Source organism: Cervus canadensis, chromosome 6 (genome assembly GCF_019320065.1).
Source record: "Cervus canadensis isolate Bull #8, Minnesota chromosome 6, ASM1932006v1, whole genome shotgun sequence".
NCBI lineage: Eukaryota > Metazoa > Chordata > Mammalia > Artiodactyla > Cervidae > Cervus > Cervus canadensis.
The window spans coordinates 7747215-7764943 of record NC_057391.1 but is presented as its reverse complement, the minus strand read 5'-3'; the positions used below and the strand labels follow the sequence as shown (position 1 = coordinate 7764943).

Below are 17729 nucleotides of genomic sequence, written 5' to 3'. Positions count from 1 at the left end.
AGACTGACCAGCCGCTGTCTTTGGGGAAGTAAAGGTCCCCTTGCGGATAAGTGGTATTTGAATGAACTCTTTATAAGAGAGGCCTGAACTCACTGTGGACAGCAGATTACATCCTGTGCGTGCGTGCTATGCTGCTTCAGTCATGTCCGACTTTGCGACCACATGTAGCCCGCCAGGCTCCTTTGTCCATGGAATTTTCCTGGCAGGAATACTGGAGTGGGTTGCCATGCCCTCCTCCAGGGGATCTTCCCGACCCAGAGATCAAAACCACATCTCTTCCGTCTCCTGCATTGGCAGGCAGGCTCTTTACCACTAGTGCCACCTGGGAAGCCCCTATCCCTACCACGGACTGGTCACATGAAACTACACTTATCCCCTACATAGGAGCCGTCTACTGAATTCTCAGCAGAAATACCAGGAGCACCTAATGAAAAAAATGGACAGCATCTTGGAGGTGTGCTCTCATCTCCAGGGAGCTGCTGCGCACTCCTCACTTTCCTTCAGCCTCTTCCACCCCCTCAAGGTGTCCGGGGACACTGCTGGGCTGCATTCTAAGGGGTGGGGCTTAGGCAAGAGGAAACAGGTTATGAACATAACTGAGCTGGCGCTCACGCTCACTCAGCTTCTTTTGAGACTGGCTTCTGTGTTTTGGGTCCCTTCCTGCCACTGATCTCTTCTCTCTCATTCCTCCAAAGAAGGAACAGGTGTGGCCAAAGGGACCTGGACCTCTTTCTGCTCGAGAGGACTAAGGGGGATCCGGGGACCGGTGAGGCCAAGGTCCAAAGAAGCATGCTAAGGTCCAGTCCAGCTCAAACGCCAGGGGCCCTGGGCCGCCGACGACAATGAATAATGCACTTCTGCTGGAAATGCATCTCCTCTCATTTTAGGCAGGATGTGCTCACAATCCAGCGTTCAGGAATCTCTCCATCAACTTGAGCAGTAACTGGAAACGCACCAACAGAGACGTAACCTGGCTTTCGAACTGCACAGACGCTTCAATGTTTTTCTGTGCAGCTAAGACAAGAAGTTCACTCAACAGGAAACAAAACCACCTTCCTGTATATCCAAGGAAGACTATAAAGTTTATCTACTAAATTTGGCCTTTGTCTGAATTAAAAGAATTCTTCCTATCCATTTCTTCTTTTTATAGCTGAAGCCAGTCTTACATCATTCTATATATGTACAAAGGATTGTGCTATTTCACTACAAAATCATGTAACTGTAAGTGGAGATGAGGGAAATGCAGATATATTTAGTTATAAGAGACTCAATTCTAGCCTGACAATCATTTTACACACACACACACAACATACATATATATCCACACGTGTACATATCTATTTCTTAGTACTTCCCTGGTGGCTTCCCTGGTAACTCAACAGTAGAGAATCTGCCTGCAATGCAGGAAACCTGAGTTTGATCCCTCAATCAGGAAGATTCTCTGCAGAAGAGAATGACAACCCACTCCAGTATTCTTGCCTGGAGGATTCCATGGACTGAGGAGCCTGGCAAGCTAAAGTCCATGGGGTCACAAAGAGGTGGACATGGCTGAATGACTTTCTTCCCTTAATACTAAAATACCCAAATATTTTGTGGTATACTTTATTATATAGTTAAACAGGCAAATGTTTCTATGCAGGAAAATAGGATTATTTTAGACCTGTAAAACATTTTAAGACAGGTTCCTTAAGAAAGTTTCTTCTTTGGGAAACTGAAAATGGTCAGAGAATACCAAGGTGATGCCTATGAGTAGAAACTTTTCTTAAATGCACTCATTTCTTGTCAGGGTACCAACAGGTCTAAGAAGCCATTTTCCCTGCCTTTCATTTCACTTGTTAATATTCAAGACAATTCCCATTCTGTTTGTAACTGGAGTCTGTCCTGGTCCAGCCTTTAATTAGTGACCTCTTCCCATTGAGCTTCAAAGCATTCCATTTGTGCCAAATGGACGGGTTCATCCAGAGCTAACTCTGATGACTGCATTTATTTATGAACAGACAAGCGTTTCCTCCCCAGAGTGCAAGCATTTCTGTAAACAAGCAGGGGCTTTGGATCCTTGGGAGATTCTTCTGCTGCTGAAAAGTGGCTGCCTGTCCTCCCCGACTGCTGCAAAATCCACCCATCTGTTGTCAGGCAGGCAGAAATGGTCTATTTCACACATTTCTGATGTTCATTTTGGGACAGAATAATTAGGATTAAAATATCTGGTTTAAATCCAAACCATATCTGTGTAATAAGAACTGTGTGAATCTCATTTTTTTTTTTTTTTTAGTGCAACATGAACAATACTCAAGGGGAAAAAAACGCCCTAAAGTTTTCAGAGGAGCCCAGCTCACACCTCTAAATTCTTCAGAACGCAAATGTGGAAAAACAGAAAAGGCCATAGGAGGAGCTAGAGCTTTCATTGTAGAAATCTATATATACTGCTTAGAAACATCAACACATATTTTAGAGACATTTGGGCTGGAACTAAAGACATGTATGTGTGAATTTCATTTTAAGCTGTTAGGAGGACATTTGCTAATATATTAAATAACTACAGTACCTGCACACTGCTTCTGCATCGAAGTTTCGAGTCTGTCTGTGATCGATTACAATAATCTCATGATGTTTATCTAGAAAGCATTCCAGGGCTGACTCTGGTGTCCGAGCAATATTGCAGCTGTAACCGGCTCTGTCACAGGCCCACCAGAATCCATCACTCTGACTATCTTCCTTTGCAAAGATGAGCAAAACCTGAAACACACAGAAAAGTGGATCGTGACAGAAGTCATCATCCTTAGAGGTGATTGAAAGCAGACCTACATGATACTAGTTGAGGACACAGCCTCTGGAGAGAAGCCACCTGGGTTAAGTCCCAGCTGGTCCCCCAATTCCTGGGTGTCTCTGAACAAGGCAGAGCATCTCTAGCCTACAGCTTCTCCAATATCAGATGTGCTAAAAACAGTGCCATGTAGGCTAGCTGGGAGGCCTGGGTGAGCACAGAAGACAAGCTCCATCACTGTTGGTGGTTGCCACCCATTTACAATTTCCTAAGTGGCTCTGTCTTCAAGTAGACTGATCAGTAAAATGGTAACAGGCTCATCAGCACAGGTTAGCCTGTGGTTCACACAGACATGTATTTGCGGTCAGGGCAGTTGGGGTTTGCCTGAGGTACCTAGAGGCCACCTCTCTGAACTGGGCACTTAAATCTTTATCCAGATGCAAAAAGAATGGGAACTCAAAACATTCTCAAAAACTAATTGCAACACCCAGCGCTTGCTGAATCTGGAAAGAACCACCATGAAATGTGAAGCTACTGGAGCTAAGATGAGGAAGCAGGCCTCTTTTTTCTTCACGGGAAAGTGCAGCCCCACTCCCTGGAAAGAATAGCAGTGCTCACCACCACCCACGCGCCCTCATCATTCCCTGGGCTCTGGAACCCAGATCCCCTGGGGGTCACAATGCCAGAGGGGGCCACACCGGCACCTGAGCTTGTTCATTTGCTTACGTATGGTCTCTCTTCCCCACTAGAATTGAGTTCAGGCCAGGGAAGACCTGCCTGTTTTCTTCCTGCTGTGACCCTCTTCTGGGTAGCACCTGAGTGACAGGATAACTATGCATAGGGTTTCTGCAAAATGCCAGAGGGTTTTTACCATCAACTAGAGTAAGGCTACATCAAGGCAATAGACTGAATAAGAAGCACATATATTAATAATCTCAAGATATTGATAAGCATTTAACATTCTTCACCATTCAGTTCTCATTTAAACAATTAGGAGCAGAAGGGAAGTTTCTGGTCCTTTAAGCCCATAGTCAATACCAATCTTCATGATGAAAGGGTGAATGTGTTTCACTTAAAATCAGAAAGAAGACAAATCAGTCAATAATTACCACTACATTTTAAAAAATGCTTCACTAACTGAAAACTGACAATATACAGAATAACGAAAACAATAGTATAATGACTCTCATGGACCCATCACCCAGCTTCAGCAACAAGCAACTCCTGGCCAATGTGACCTCAATGCTATCCCTACCCACTTTCCAACTCTTGTATTAGTTTGCAGCAAATCCCACATATTTCACCCATATGCATCTATTAAAGAAAAAAAAACTCTTTTCTAAAAAAAGAAAACCACAATACCATTTTATACCTAAGCTCTCCAATAATCCTTTATCATTAAACATCTGAATGCGTCATAAATGTCAGTTGTTCTACACCGTTTGAATCATTTCCTGTTTTCTCAAATGCCATGTTTCCAGAAGAGAAATCATATTTTTAAGCATGATTTTGACATTTTCTTTTAGCACATGGCTTGAAATCACATGCCAGTAAAACATGAGGCAGCTACCCTTCTTCATGGCTCACTGTGGGCAAGGATCTTTCAGCCCTCAGGCAAGGCTATCCCCCAGAACCTTCGCTACAGACCTACTCCTGGAAAGAAGCGGGAGGCAGCTCTTCCAAGAGAAGTGGGGGACTCAGCCTTCCGGATCTTGATAGTGAAAAGAAAGCCTTCAAATGGAACTGTTAACAATGGAGCTACAGTGAAAAAAATCAGGTGGAATAAATTGGTTTGTACAAAAAGTCACTGGCCTTTAACTTGATGTAGCTGTACTAGTAGCATGAGAAACTCAATATGCAAAGGCTAAACGTCAGAGAAGGTGGCAGAACCTCTTGTCCCATCTGTCTGGCTGAATAATGATTGCTAAGCAAGAATCTCAACACTTTATATTTCCTTTATACATTTATGCCTCAATATTTGACTAATGCTTCCCTGGTGGCTCAGTGGTAAAGAATCCACCTGCAATGCAGAAGACATGAGTTTGACCCCTGGGTCAGGAAGATCCCCCTGAGAAGGAAATCGCTACCCACTCCAATATTCTTGCCTGGGAAATCTCATGGACAGAGGAGACTGATGATCTACAGTCTACGGGGTCGCAAGAGAGTCAAACATGACTTAGTGACTAAACAACAACATTTGACGAATGCAATAAGACCCTAACTGTATTTCCATGTTGGCCATTGACACAGGTATTAATCTCTGATGTCTTATGTGTCCTTAAAAGACTGGAGTGCTCCACTTTTGGAAAAATAATGTCATTATTCAAATATTCTTGAGCACCTACTATGTGTAGACATGATTTTTTATTGCTTAGAGTATGCTAACAAAATAAAGATGACCTCTTGATCTCAAATAACAGGTATAATAAACAAACAAATGATATGGAATGCTGAAAGTGGTAAGTGCTAGGTGAAACAGTAGAGGCTGCTGGGAGCAGTATTAAGTAGGGTGCTCAGGGTAAGCCTCACCAAGGAAGTGACATATGAGCAGATGCCCAAAGAAAATGGAAAAGTCAAATTGATCACTAAAGATATATCCTCCCACAAAGAAAGAAAAGATCCACAGGTCCCTTCAGTGGGATGCATGGCTGATGCATTCAAGGAACTGCAAGGAAGCCAGTGTGACTGAGGGGAGGGCAAGAGAGAGGGACAGGAAGTGGAGGTCACAGCAGAGGGCTCTGTTGTGTAATGCCTTGTAGCCACTTTGGGAAGCTATGCTGGATTTCACATGGAAACTTACAAACCAACTGAACATGTAGGGACTTGTATTAACCACGCCTCAAAAAAAATTTTTTTATTTATTTGGCTGTGTGGGGTCTTAGTTGCAGCACTCAGGATCTTTAGTGGCCGCATGTGACCTCTTTAGTTGTGGCATGTGGGATCTAGTTCCCTGACCAGGGATCAAACCTGAGCCCCCTGCATTGGGAGTGTATAGTCTTAGCCATGTAAACTTCTGCATTTCTAATGCTTTGATGTCTGGAGCCTTGCTGACTCTGGAGAGATACCCCTGAAGGCTAGCCCACTCTCCGATGCCTAGAGAAAGCCAAGGACTTGCCTAGGAAGACATTTTCCATATGCAAATCAATCCAGAGTCGTGCTCCTACCACCTCTACCACTTGCTAACCCTCTGGACCACTATCCACCTGTCCTAAATCACTCCAGGGCCAGGTACCAGACAACTAGGGACAGTCCTTTTGCCCAACACATCTCATGAGTGATTCAACCAGTCAAACCTGTCTACCCTGCCATCTCTGCCTCACCGCTTCACACAGAGAGCATAATCTCAGCTCCTGCCCACACTTTGCCACTCACACTCCCTGCCTCCAACTGACCTCAGTGCTTCCCTCTGGGGTCCTGCACGGCCTGCCCCCTCCTCTCAGGAATTGCGAGGAATAAACTATTTTTCAATGACAGTTGCACCTACTCTGTTGGCTTCACCCTACCCGATTAAAAATGAAAGTCCACATATTAAAACAAGAATATTTATAAAAGTACTCACTAGGAAAATCTCTCTAGGTACTATTCAAAATTCTTTCCATTTATAAAAGATTAATTCAGAAAGACTACTTTTCAATGATTCAACTCCTAAGCAAAGTGAAAATCTATGGCAATTAAAATATACATATATATGTTAAAGTACTATAGCCATGACATTTTTGTTAGGTCTGCCTATCTGGAAAATTCTATTTTCTCTAGGAAGACAGCATACCCAAGTAACCAAGGTTGTGCTCTCTGCCCCTAACTCCTAGGCCACAACTGGGCTAGTTCTGTTGTTTTGGGGAATTTGAAATTTGAACAGAGAGACACAGAGGCTGAGAATTAGGACCCATGAGCCATTAATATAGAGAGAGTGAAGGAAGAACCTCAAATTCCTTCTGTCAAAATACTCAGAAATGGCTCACTGCCACCCTTTCTAAACCACAGCTTTCAACTATTCCTTGGATTCTGGGGGGAAAAAAAATACACTAATACATTTCTTATTCATTTACTATTTTGTGAAAGGCAACTGTTACTCCGAACCAAAGAATGCAACCCCTAAAAAACCTTATGTGATATAGTCCCTCTTCAAACTTATCATTTTATGTATGAGTATTTAGTTTCTTGTTAAACATGACAATGTGTAAATGTTTACCGACCATTCATTGAGGCAAATCCCTTAAAATGATTTTTAAGGAATGATCATTAAATGATTTTTATGATTAAAATGATTTTTAAAAAATAATTAACAAAAGCATATAGCCGAAGTCAGGACTTCCCTGGGGGTCCTCTACCTTCCAATGCAGAGGGCGCAGGTTCAATCCCTGATCAGGGAACTAAGATCCCACATGCCGCACCGTGTGGCCAAAAAATGAAAATAAAAAAAAGCATATTGCTTTTTATTTATAGAGTAAAAGTAAACTCACTCTCACCTGCTCTAAATAGTATGTGGAACATTCCTTTGAAGAATACTTCTGTTGACCTATCACGTAAGATATAAGAACTGGGAGTAAGAAGCTGACAGAGACACCCAGAGTCCAGCGTCTGCCCCCAGGACCAAGCAGGGGAGACGTTCAGGCAAGCAGATAAGCACGAGGGATGCCCTACTAACCAGCGACCAAAGACAGAGCGTGGGCAGGGCATCCAGGGCAGGAATCCAGGCACAGCAGAATGGGAAAAGGAAGCAGTTTTGTGACACCAACCTCACTGTGCTACTGCAAACACAGCAAGAGAGCAGAAGACTAAAAGCAGGCCTGTGGGGAAGCCTGGGCCTACAGCAGATCTTGGCCAATGCGGGTTTTGTCCAGGATCGGAACACATACACAGGCAGCTCCCGCTCTGCACGGGAGCGCCAGACCATACGAATGACCATGCGGAGCAAACTGAATGATGGTCACAGCTACTGTTCTATGGCGTTCAGAAGTCTTGTCAAAACATATAAAAATGTTGTTATTGCTTATAAATGTACAGGGAAATGAAAAATGTAGAATTAACATTCAGTGCACTTTCTTTGAAACGTTAGAAACTGAGACTCAGGTTTCTCAGCTTACTGAGCAGTTTGAACAGTGCTTGCTTCCTTCCAGCTGCATAAAGTGTATGAGCCTCTTCATGCCTGGGTGAATTACAAACTCCCAAGTGTGGATAAACTTCCAACATTTCATCCTCTGTACTTTCGACGTCATGAAATGTCCCCAGAGTTCCTTTAATTAATGTGCAGTTTTCTGTTGGCATCACTTCATCTGTGATAGTTCATCCTTTTCGTCACAGCCACTTTCTTCACTTAGCTCACTAAACTTGCGTTGAGACTAACCTCCCCTGGATACACCCTGGAATATCTCACTGGCAGCAGTGTCAACCCTGCCAGCCAGCTTTCTCCTCTAACTCCATTTACACTGCCCTTTCACTTCTAGCATTATCACCTCCCATTTCTTTACTACGCTTTCATCTTGGGGGGATAACTTCCTCTTTCGATCATCAACTTTTGTGTTATGTCACGTAGGTTACCACAGAGAAATAAAGGGGCACATTTGGCTGTCTACGCTTGAACTAACAGAGACAGTGAAGCAAGCCTTGAGACTGGCACTCTTCGGGCTGCACATCTGTCTCTGATCATGCTGCACATTTGTAATTTATGTAATGACTTGTGGACTGAAGAACTATCAGCAAAGTTTGTACCAACTTGATGCAATGATCACAGTTCAAACACCAATGTGACTGCAATCTTTGTGACCAGGCATTAGTTAAACCGAATCTGTGTGTGCTGAAACTGTGCAAAGTGAAGGGCGTGCTGTGTGCTCAGTCGTGTCTGACTTTTTGTGACCCCATGGACTGTAGCCCGCCAGGCTCCTCTGTCTGTGGGGATTCTCCAGGCAAGAACACTGAAGTGGGTTGCCATGCCTTCCTCCAGGGGATCTTCCTGACCCTGGGTCTGAACCCACATCTCTTGTGTCTCCTGCATTGCAGGCTGATTTTTTTATCTGCTGTGCCATTGGGGTATGGCTTTTCAAATATAGCAATGAAAACCTCACAATGACAGGCTGGGCCTCCCTCTATTTCTACCTACATCTTTTGGAATTGCAAAGTTTAAATCATCTTTCAACCCAAGCCAGATTGATGAAGTAATGGGTAACTCAGGGCAGGGTCCAGAGAAAAGTGCAGGGGTCTGGTTTAAGAGGTTGCAGAGGGGTAGCAGACTGCAGGTGACCTGGGGGGTGTCCTAGAGGCAATGAGAGGAACAGGGACTATGACTCAGGAGTTTTCAGGGCAGGAAGGGACCATCGCCCATTCAACAGATGAGGGCAGCAACTTCCCTGAGCAAAGCAGTGGCAGAGCTAGACCCATAATCCCCAGCTCCTCCTTCAGTGATCTTTCTGATGTCCCTGGGCTGTGTTGGAAGTATTATAACCATTCCTTTGACATGTTTTATCAAGAAGGTCTGGAAAACTATCTTTCTGAGGACAGCAATAAGCTGTCTTTGACAGTTAAATGAGAATGAAACTATATAATCACGAAAAAGAGGAGAAAAAAAAACTCTAACTTTTCCTTAACTTGCAGACAGTGTAGGTGTTCATCATTATTAGTGTTCTTTCTAGAAAGGATATGCCTACATGTCTCCAAATGGCTTGTCAATGTCCACAATTAAACATCTAATTTTCAGAATACTTGGTCAGGGAACAAGGATCTCCTAAGAGTTTGACCACGTGTATAAGTTGTCACTGAACAACTGGCCAATGTGATCATAGGTGGGGTCCATTCATTTGGAGAAAACAGTTTGGGAGCTTTCCTTAAATGTCCCTAGGAAAGTGATGCTCATATACCTTGTTTAATACATCTTTTTGGTTATCTATTGTTGACTAAACTCTGAAATTTGTGTATACTGGAACTGTGCAAAGTGGTGGTTTTTTCAAGTAGCTATAGTTTGATGAGAATTTAAGGGCCAGCCATGATACTGAAAGGACTTTAAATACACTACCTTATTTAGTAATCCTTTCACAAATATTTCTTTGGAGGTGAGCATCATCCCCACTTACAGATGTGGGGACTGAGGAATGGAAAGGTTAAGAGACACAACCCAGTCAGCAGCTAACAAGATCTGAACCATGGTTGGCCTGACCCTCAAGCCTGTATAATCGTAAGTAACATGCCCTGTTTTTACCCCTAAAATACTGGACCCTAACAATTAAAATCGCTAACAACTCTGTGGTTCCACGACACTGGCTGGGCAGAGGACACGACTTGGTACCAGCAATCAGGACAGATAGGAGGGAAGACACTGACCACAGGGAGTTATTGAATCTGAACATTTCCATCACTTCATTGCTTAATACGTGAAGATCAGCTTCCCACACAGCCAAAGGATTGCCAAATAAAGTCTCCCATATATAATGGTCCCAGGGGGAGGGGTGAAAATCCATGTCCATACAATATGGAAGTGTAAGCTTTAAAGGAAACTGCTGTCTTGCTGGGAGAATGCTCAGGTCACAGCAGTCAGGATCTGCTTCCAAGGCCAGCTGGAAGGCTCAGTCTGAGCGGTGGGGGCAGCAGCAGTCTAAGCAGAAACAATTCCACACACTGGAAAATGCATACGCTCCAGGCATTGATGAAGGAAGGGGCTCTTGGTTTCCAGGTGGCATCATGTTGGTAAAAATCTATTGCCTCATAATATTCCCCTACTTTTCTTTTCTGCTAAGACTGGAAAACATGCCCTGCTATGAGTCACAGGCACTCACCCAGGAGAGCTGTCCTCTACAATTCCGCAAGGCACATCCACCCACTCCACCCCTAACAGTGCTCCACCAGCCCACATCACACTGCCTGGCCACCACACGGGAGCAAATTTCCCCCAGTGACCTCAGAAGCACCCTCCAAAGCAACCACATCCTGGAATATGTTCAAGTAAGTTCCTTCCAAGTCCTGCGGGCTCCAGCTGACACAGTTAACATTTTCAGCAAGGCAGTGAAGTTACAGAGCAGGTATTTTTTTCCCCAAAAAAATAAAATGTAAAAACTAAGGTTCTAGGCCCTTTCTAAGCTGGTTGCAATGACAGTATCAGAAGCACAAGAATACTTGATTAGATATAACTGCCCTACCAATGAGAATGTAAAAGATGATAAAACCAACCAGCCGGACTCCCTGGGCAGACACGGGTCATCCTGTGGCACCTTCCTCCCAACAACACCTGCTGTAGAGTCTTGAGCATATGGACTTGAACTGGATGGATCAGTGCCTGAAATTATGCTTGAATGAGACCAGGAGTAGAGGCAACCTTGGTTCTGAGTCCCCCCCCCCCCAATGATTTTTATTAGTTGTAGGCTAATTACAATATTGTAGTGGTTTTGGCCATACATTGACATGAATCAGCCATGGATTTACATGTGTTCCCCATCCTGAACCCCCCTCCCTCCTCCCTCCCCGTCCCATCCCTCTGGGTCATCCCAGTGCACCAGCCCCGAGCACTTGTCTCATGCATTCAACCTGGGCTGGTGATCTGTTTCACAATTGATAATATATATGTTTCAATGCCGTTCTCTCAGATTGTCCCACCCTTGCCTTCTCCCATAGAGTCCAAAAGTCTCTTCTGTATTTCTGTGTCTCTTTTTCTGTCTTGCATATAGGGTTATCATTATCATCTTTCTAAATTCCATATATATGTGTTAGTATACTGTATTGGTGTTTTTCTTTCTGGCTTACTTCACTCTGTATAATGGGCTCCAGTTTCATCCACCTCATTAGAACTGATTCAAATGAACTCTTTTTAATGGCTGAGTAATATTCCACTGTACCATTATATGTACCACAGCTTTCTTATTCATTCGTCTGGTCATGGACATCTAGGGTGCATGTCCTGGCTATTATAAACATTCTTGCGTGTATGCCAGGAGCAGTGATTGCTGGGTCATATGGCAGTTCTATTTCCAGTTTTTTAATGAATCTCCACACTGTTTTCCATAGTGGCTGTACTAGTTTGCATTCCCACCAACAGTGTAAGAGGGTTCCCTTTTCTCCACACCCTCTCCAGCATTTATTGCTTGTAGACTTTTGGATAGCAGACATTCTGACTGGCGTGTAATGGTACCTCATTGTGGTTTTGATTTGCATTTCTCTAATAATGAGTGATGTTGAGCATCTTTTCATGTGTTTGTTAGCCATCTGTATGTCTTCTTTGGAGAAATGTCTGTTTAGTTCTTGGCCCATTTTTTGATTGGGTCATTTATTTTTCTGGAATTGAGCTGCAGGAGTTGCTTGTATATTTTTGAGATTAATCCTTACCTGTTCTCATTGCTAATTTATTTCTCTCCCATTCTGAGGCCTTTCAACCTTGCTAATTCCTTTGTTGTGCAAAAGCTTGTATCATTAGGTCCCAATTTGTTAGTGCTTTTATTCCAGTATCTGGAGTGGTCATCAGAGGATCCTGCTGTGATTTAGCTGGAGAGTGTTGCCTATTCTCCTCTGGTTTTATAGTTTTCGTCTTACAGTTAGATATTAATCCATTTGAGCTTATTTTGTGTAGGGTTTCAGAAAGTTTCTAGTTGTCATTCTTTTTACAAGGTGTGACCATTTCCCAGCCCACTTTATAAGAGGTGTCTTTCCATAGCATAGTCCTTGCTTCCTGCAAAGAATAAGGTTCCATAGGTTAGTGGATTATCTCTGGGCTTTCTATTGTTCCATGATCAATATTTCTGGTCTTGTGCCAGTACCATACTGCTTGATACTGTGGCTTTGTAGTAAGCTGGAAGTCAGGCAGTATTTCCTCATTCCATCTTCTTCCAAGATTACTTTGGCTATTCGAGGTTTTTTGTATTTCCATACAAATTGTGAAATTATTTGGTCTAGTTCTGTGAAGAATACCGTTGGTAGCTTGATAGAGAGTGCATTGAATCTATAGATTGCTTTGGGTAGTATACTCATTTTCACTATATTGATTCTTCCAATTCATGAACATGGTATATTTCTCCATCTATTTGTATCCTCTTTGATTTCTTTCATCAGTGTTTTATAGTTTTCTATGTATAGGTCTTTTGTTTCTTTTCTTTTCTTTTTTTTTTTTTAATTAGTTGGAGGCCAATCACTTCACAACATTTCAGTGGGTTTTGTCATATATTGACATGAATCAGCCATGGATTTACACGTTTTCTATATATAGGTCTTTTGTTTCTTTAGGTAGATATACTCCTAAGTATTTTATTCTTTTTGTTGCAATGGTGAATGGTACTATTTCCTTAATTTCTCTTTCTGTTTTCTCATTGTTAGTGTATAGAAATGCAAGGGATTTCTGTGTGTTAATTTTATATCCTGCAACTTTACTATATTCATTGATTAGCTCTAGTAATTTTCTAGTAGAGTCTTTAGGGTTTTCTATGTAGAGGATCATGTCATCTGCAAACAGTGAGAGTTTCACTTCTTCTTTTCCTATCTGGATTCCTTTTATTTCTTTTTCTGCTCTGATTGCTGTGGCCAAAACTTCCAAAACTATGCTGAATAGTAGTGGTAAGAATGGGTACCCTTGTCTTGTTCCTGATTTTAGGGGAAATGCTTTCAATTTTTCACCATTGAGGATAATGTTTGCCGTGGGTTTGTCATATATAGCTTTTATTATGTTGAGGTATGTTCCTTCTATTCCTGCTTTCTGGAGAGTTTTTATCATAAATGGATGTTGAATTTTGTCCAAGGCTTTTTCTGCATCTATTGAGATAATAATATGGTTTTTATCTTTCAATTTGTTGATGTGGTATATTACATTGATTGATTTGTGGATATTAAAGAATCCTTGCATTCCTGGGATAAAGCCCACTTGGTCATGATACATGATCTTTTTAATATGTTGTTGGATTCTGTTTGCTAGAATTTTGTTAAGGATTTTTGCATCTATGTTCATTAGTGATATTGGCCTGTAGTTTTCTTTTTTCGTGGCATCTTTGTCTGGTTTTAGAATTAGGGTGATGGTGGCCTCATAGAATGAGTTTGGAAGTTTACCTTCTTCTACAATTTTCTAGAAGAGTTTGAGTAAGATAGGTGTTAGCTCTTCTCTAAATTTTTGGTAGAATTCAGCTGTGAAGCCATCTGGTCCTGGGCTTTTGTTTGCTGGAAGATTTCTGATTACAGTTTCAATTTCCATGCTTGTGATGGGTCTGTTAAGATCTTCTATTTCTTCCTGGTTCAGTTTTGGAAAGTTATACTTTTCTAAGAATTTGTCCATTTCATCCAAGTTGTCCATTTTATTGGCATAGAGCTGCTGGTAGTAGTCTCTTATGACCCTTTGTATCAGTGTTGTCTGTTGTGATCTCTCCATTTTCATTTCTAATTTTGTTGATTTGGTTCTTCTCCCTTTGTTTCTTAATGAGTCTTGCTAACAGTTTGTCAATTTTGTTATCTTTTCAAAACACCAGCTTTTAGCTCTGTTGATTTTTGCTATGGTCTCTTTTGTTTCTTTTGCATTTATTTCTGCCCTAATTTTTAAGATTTCTTTCCTTCTACTAGCCCTGGGATTCTTCATTTCTTCCTTCTCTAGTTGCTTTAGGTGTAGAGTTAGGTTATTTATTTGACTTTTTTCTTGTTTCTTGAGGTAAGCCTGTAATGCTATGAACCTTCCCCTTAGCACTGCTTTTACAGTGTCCCATAGGTTTTGGGTGGTTGTGTTTTCATTTTCATTCGTTTCTATGCATATTTTGATTTCTTTTTTGATTTCTTCTATGATTTGCTGGTTATTCAGAAGTCGGTTATTTAGCCTCCATATGTTTGAATTTTTAATAGTTTTTTTTTCCTGTAAATGAGATCTAATCTTACTGCATTGTGGTCAGAAAAGATGACTGGAATGATTTCAATTGTTTTTAATTTACCAAGGCTAGATTTATGGCCTAGGATGTGATCTATTCTGGAGAAGATTCCATGTGCACTTGAGAAAAAGGTGAAATTGATTGTTTTGGGGTGAAATGTCCTATAGATATCAATTGGGTCTAGCTGGTCCATTGTGTCATTTAAAGTTTGTGTTTCCTTGTTAATTTTATTTAGTTGATCTATCCATAGGTGTGAGTGGGGTATTGAAGTCTCCCACTATTATTGTGCTATTGTTAATTTCCCCTTTCATACTCATTAGCATTTGCCTTACATATTGTGGTGCTCCTATGTTGGGTGCACATATATTTATAATTGTTATATCTTCTTCTTGGATTGATCCTTTGATCATTATGCAGTGTCCTTCTTTATCTCTTTTCACAGCCTTTATTTTAAAGTCTATTTTATCTGATATGAGTATTGCGACTCCTGCTTTCTTTTGGTCTCCGTTTGCATGAAATATTTTTTTCCAGCCCTTCACTTTCAGTCTGTATGTGTCCCTTGTTTTGAGGTGGGTCTCTTGTAGACAGCATATATAGGGGTCTTGTTTTTGTATCCATTCAGCCAGTCTTTGTCTTTTGGTTGGGGCATTCAACCCATTTACATTTAAGGTAATTATTGATAGGTATGGTCCCATTGCCATTTACTTTGTTGTTTTGGGTTTGTGTTTATACAACCTTTCTGTGTTTCCTGTCTAGAGAAGATCCTTTAGCATTTGTTGAAGAGCTGGTTTGGTGGTGCTGAATTCTCTCAGCTTTTGCTTGTCTGTAAAGCTTTTGAATTCTCCTTCATATCTGAATGAGATCCTTGCTGGGTACAGTAATCTGGGTTGTAGGTTATTCTCTTGAGTTTATTTTTTAAAAAAGAGTTTCTTAATTATTCTGCCCCTCATTCAGAGAGGGACTCTTGACTACTTTTAGCTGCTGTCATAGGGGCCAAACTCACAGGATAGGAACCAGGCAGGTACATGGTACCACTGGAAACATCCCACCTCTTACGCTGAGTGATGGATCCACGGCATTAATTTTATTAGTTACTATATTTCATAGCTTATGAGCACAAATTTAAAATGTTTTATTATGCTTTAACATACCAAATGTAAGTCCAAAATAATAGACAATTGTTTTTGTCACAGGGGAGTGAGGCCATTATAGAATATTTAAATACTGTAAAGGACTACATCATACTTGAGAGGACAGAAATATAGTATACTTGAGACTTTGTTACAAAATTTGACTGCTAAGCAAACATATTAAAAATAATTTAAGGAAAACCGCTAAAGTAGGAGCCTAACTTCAACCTTCTAAAACAGAGAAAGTAAAAAGGTAACTCTGAAAACCATTCTAACAAAAAGTAGAAACAAGGGGAAAAGGGTAATAAAATAGAAAATACAAATAAGACTAATTATATCAGTAATCACACTCAGTGTAACCAGATTAAACTTACTTATTAAAGTTAGTTTATCAGAATAGGTGTTAGGAAAATAAAACTATGTGTTCCATATAAGAGGGATATTTAACATAAAGTTATAAATAAAACTGACAGTGAAAAGATAGAAAAGGATATATCAGGAAAATATTAACTAAAGAAAGCTGATCCAACCATATTACCAACAAATAAAATATAAATTAAGGTAGAAGTTTAAAGAGGGACACTATATAAAAGCAACAGTTACCAAGAACATACACAAATCTAGAACTTGGATACAGATTAACATGGCAGATTCAAAACATCAGAAAATATTTTAGAAAATATTGAGGCTATTGACGTATCCATTACAATAGAAACTGGGAGAACACAAAAAGTTAAGATAGAAGTGGTTTGAATAGCATCATTAACTAAGTTGAATTAATTTCACAGATATAGAAGCCTGTCTTCCAGAAATAGGAATATATCTTTTTAAAAGTTTTGTGTGGAAAATTTAAAAACTTGCTACATTACTTACTGGCTGCCAAACAAGTTGCAACAAGTATCAAAGAATCAGTAACAAAGGCATCAAGTGATAATTCAGTGGAGCAAGGAATAGTCATTTCAACAAATAAAGCTAGAATAATGGGGCTTCCTGGGTGGCTCAGCTGGTAAAGAATCTGTCTGCAATGCAGGAGACCCGGGTTTGATCCTTGGGTTGGGAAGATCCCCTGGAGGATGAAATGGCTACTCACTCCAGTATTCTTGCCTTGAGAATCCCCTGGACAGAGGAGCCTGGAGGGCTACAGTCCATGAGGTCCCAAGAGTTGGACATGACTTAGCGACTAAATCACCACCACCATCTGGTCAATATGGAGAGGGAAAGAGCCTTAACCTCTTTACTACACCATACATAAAAATGAACTTGAGTTATAGGTCTAAATTAAAATTTAACAATAAAATTTCCAGAAGAAAACAAATAATCTTCAACCTGGGATTAAAGATTCTTAGAACACAGAACCATAAAAGGAGTGATAAATTAGACTACATCAAAACTAATATTTTTGTTCAAAATCCAAATTTATGAAAATATCCACCTTTTCCTCAAATGCCACAAAGAAAATGACAATATATTTCCCCGAAGAAGCAAGAGTACAAATTAGATTCTCTGACCACAAGCAATAAAAGATTTGAAAGTTAAAATTTTTGTCTACTAACTAAATTCTTTCATAAATAAGTAAAAATAAATAGGAATACTAGAAAATGCAATAGTAGTACACTTGAGAGTCTATGGACTCTAGCCAAAGATATACTCAGTGAACACTTCATAACAAACAAACACTGAAATTACTGACTTCTTCAATTTAAAGTGACTTTAGAAATAAATTTTAGAATTTAGAATAAGACAATAAATTAATCCAAAAAATCAAAAGGATGGAATAAAGACAAAAGTAGAAATAATTTCTAACACATATATATGGAATTTAGAAAGATGGTAACGATAACCCTATATGCAAGACAGAAAAAGAGACACAGTTGTATAGAACAGACTTTTGGACTCTATGGGAGAAGGTGAGGGTGGGATGATCTGAGAGAACAGCATCGAAACATGTATATTATCAAGTGTGAAACAGATCACCAGCCCAGGTTAGATGCATGAGACAAATGCTCAGGGCTGGTGCACTGGGAA

At 40.7% G+C, this 17729-nt stretch overlaps 1 protein-coding gene across 7 annotated transcripts in view; it reads right to left on the bottom strand.

Annotated features, from left to right (window-relative positions):
• Nucleotides 1–17729, bottom strand: part of PDE8B (phosphodiesterase 8B) — a 328820-nt gene that overhangs the window by 91902 nt on the left and 219189 nt on the right. For all 7 annotated transcript variants that reach the window (XM_043470718.1, XM_043470716.1, XM_043470717.1 and 4 more), the window contains one exon: nucleotides 2546–2736. In XM_043470718.1, coding sequence (XP_043326653.1) covers nucleotides 2546–2736 — 191 coding nt within the window. The remainder of the gene's footprint in view (nucleotides 1–2545; nucleotides 2737–17729) is intronic.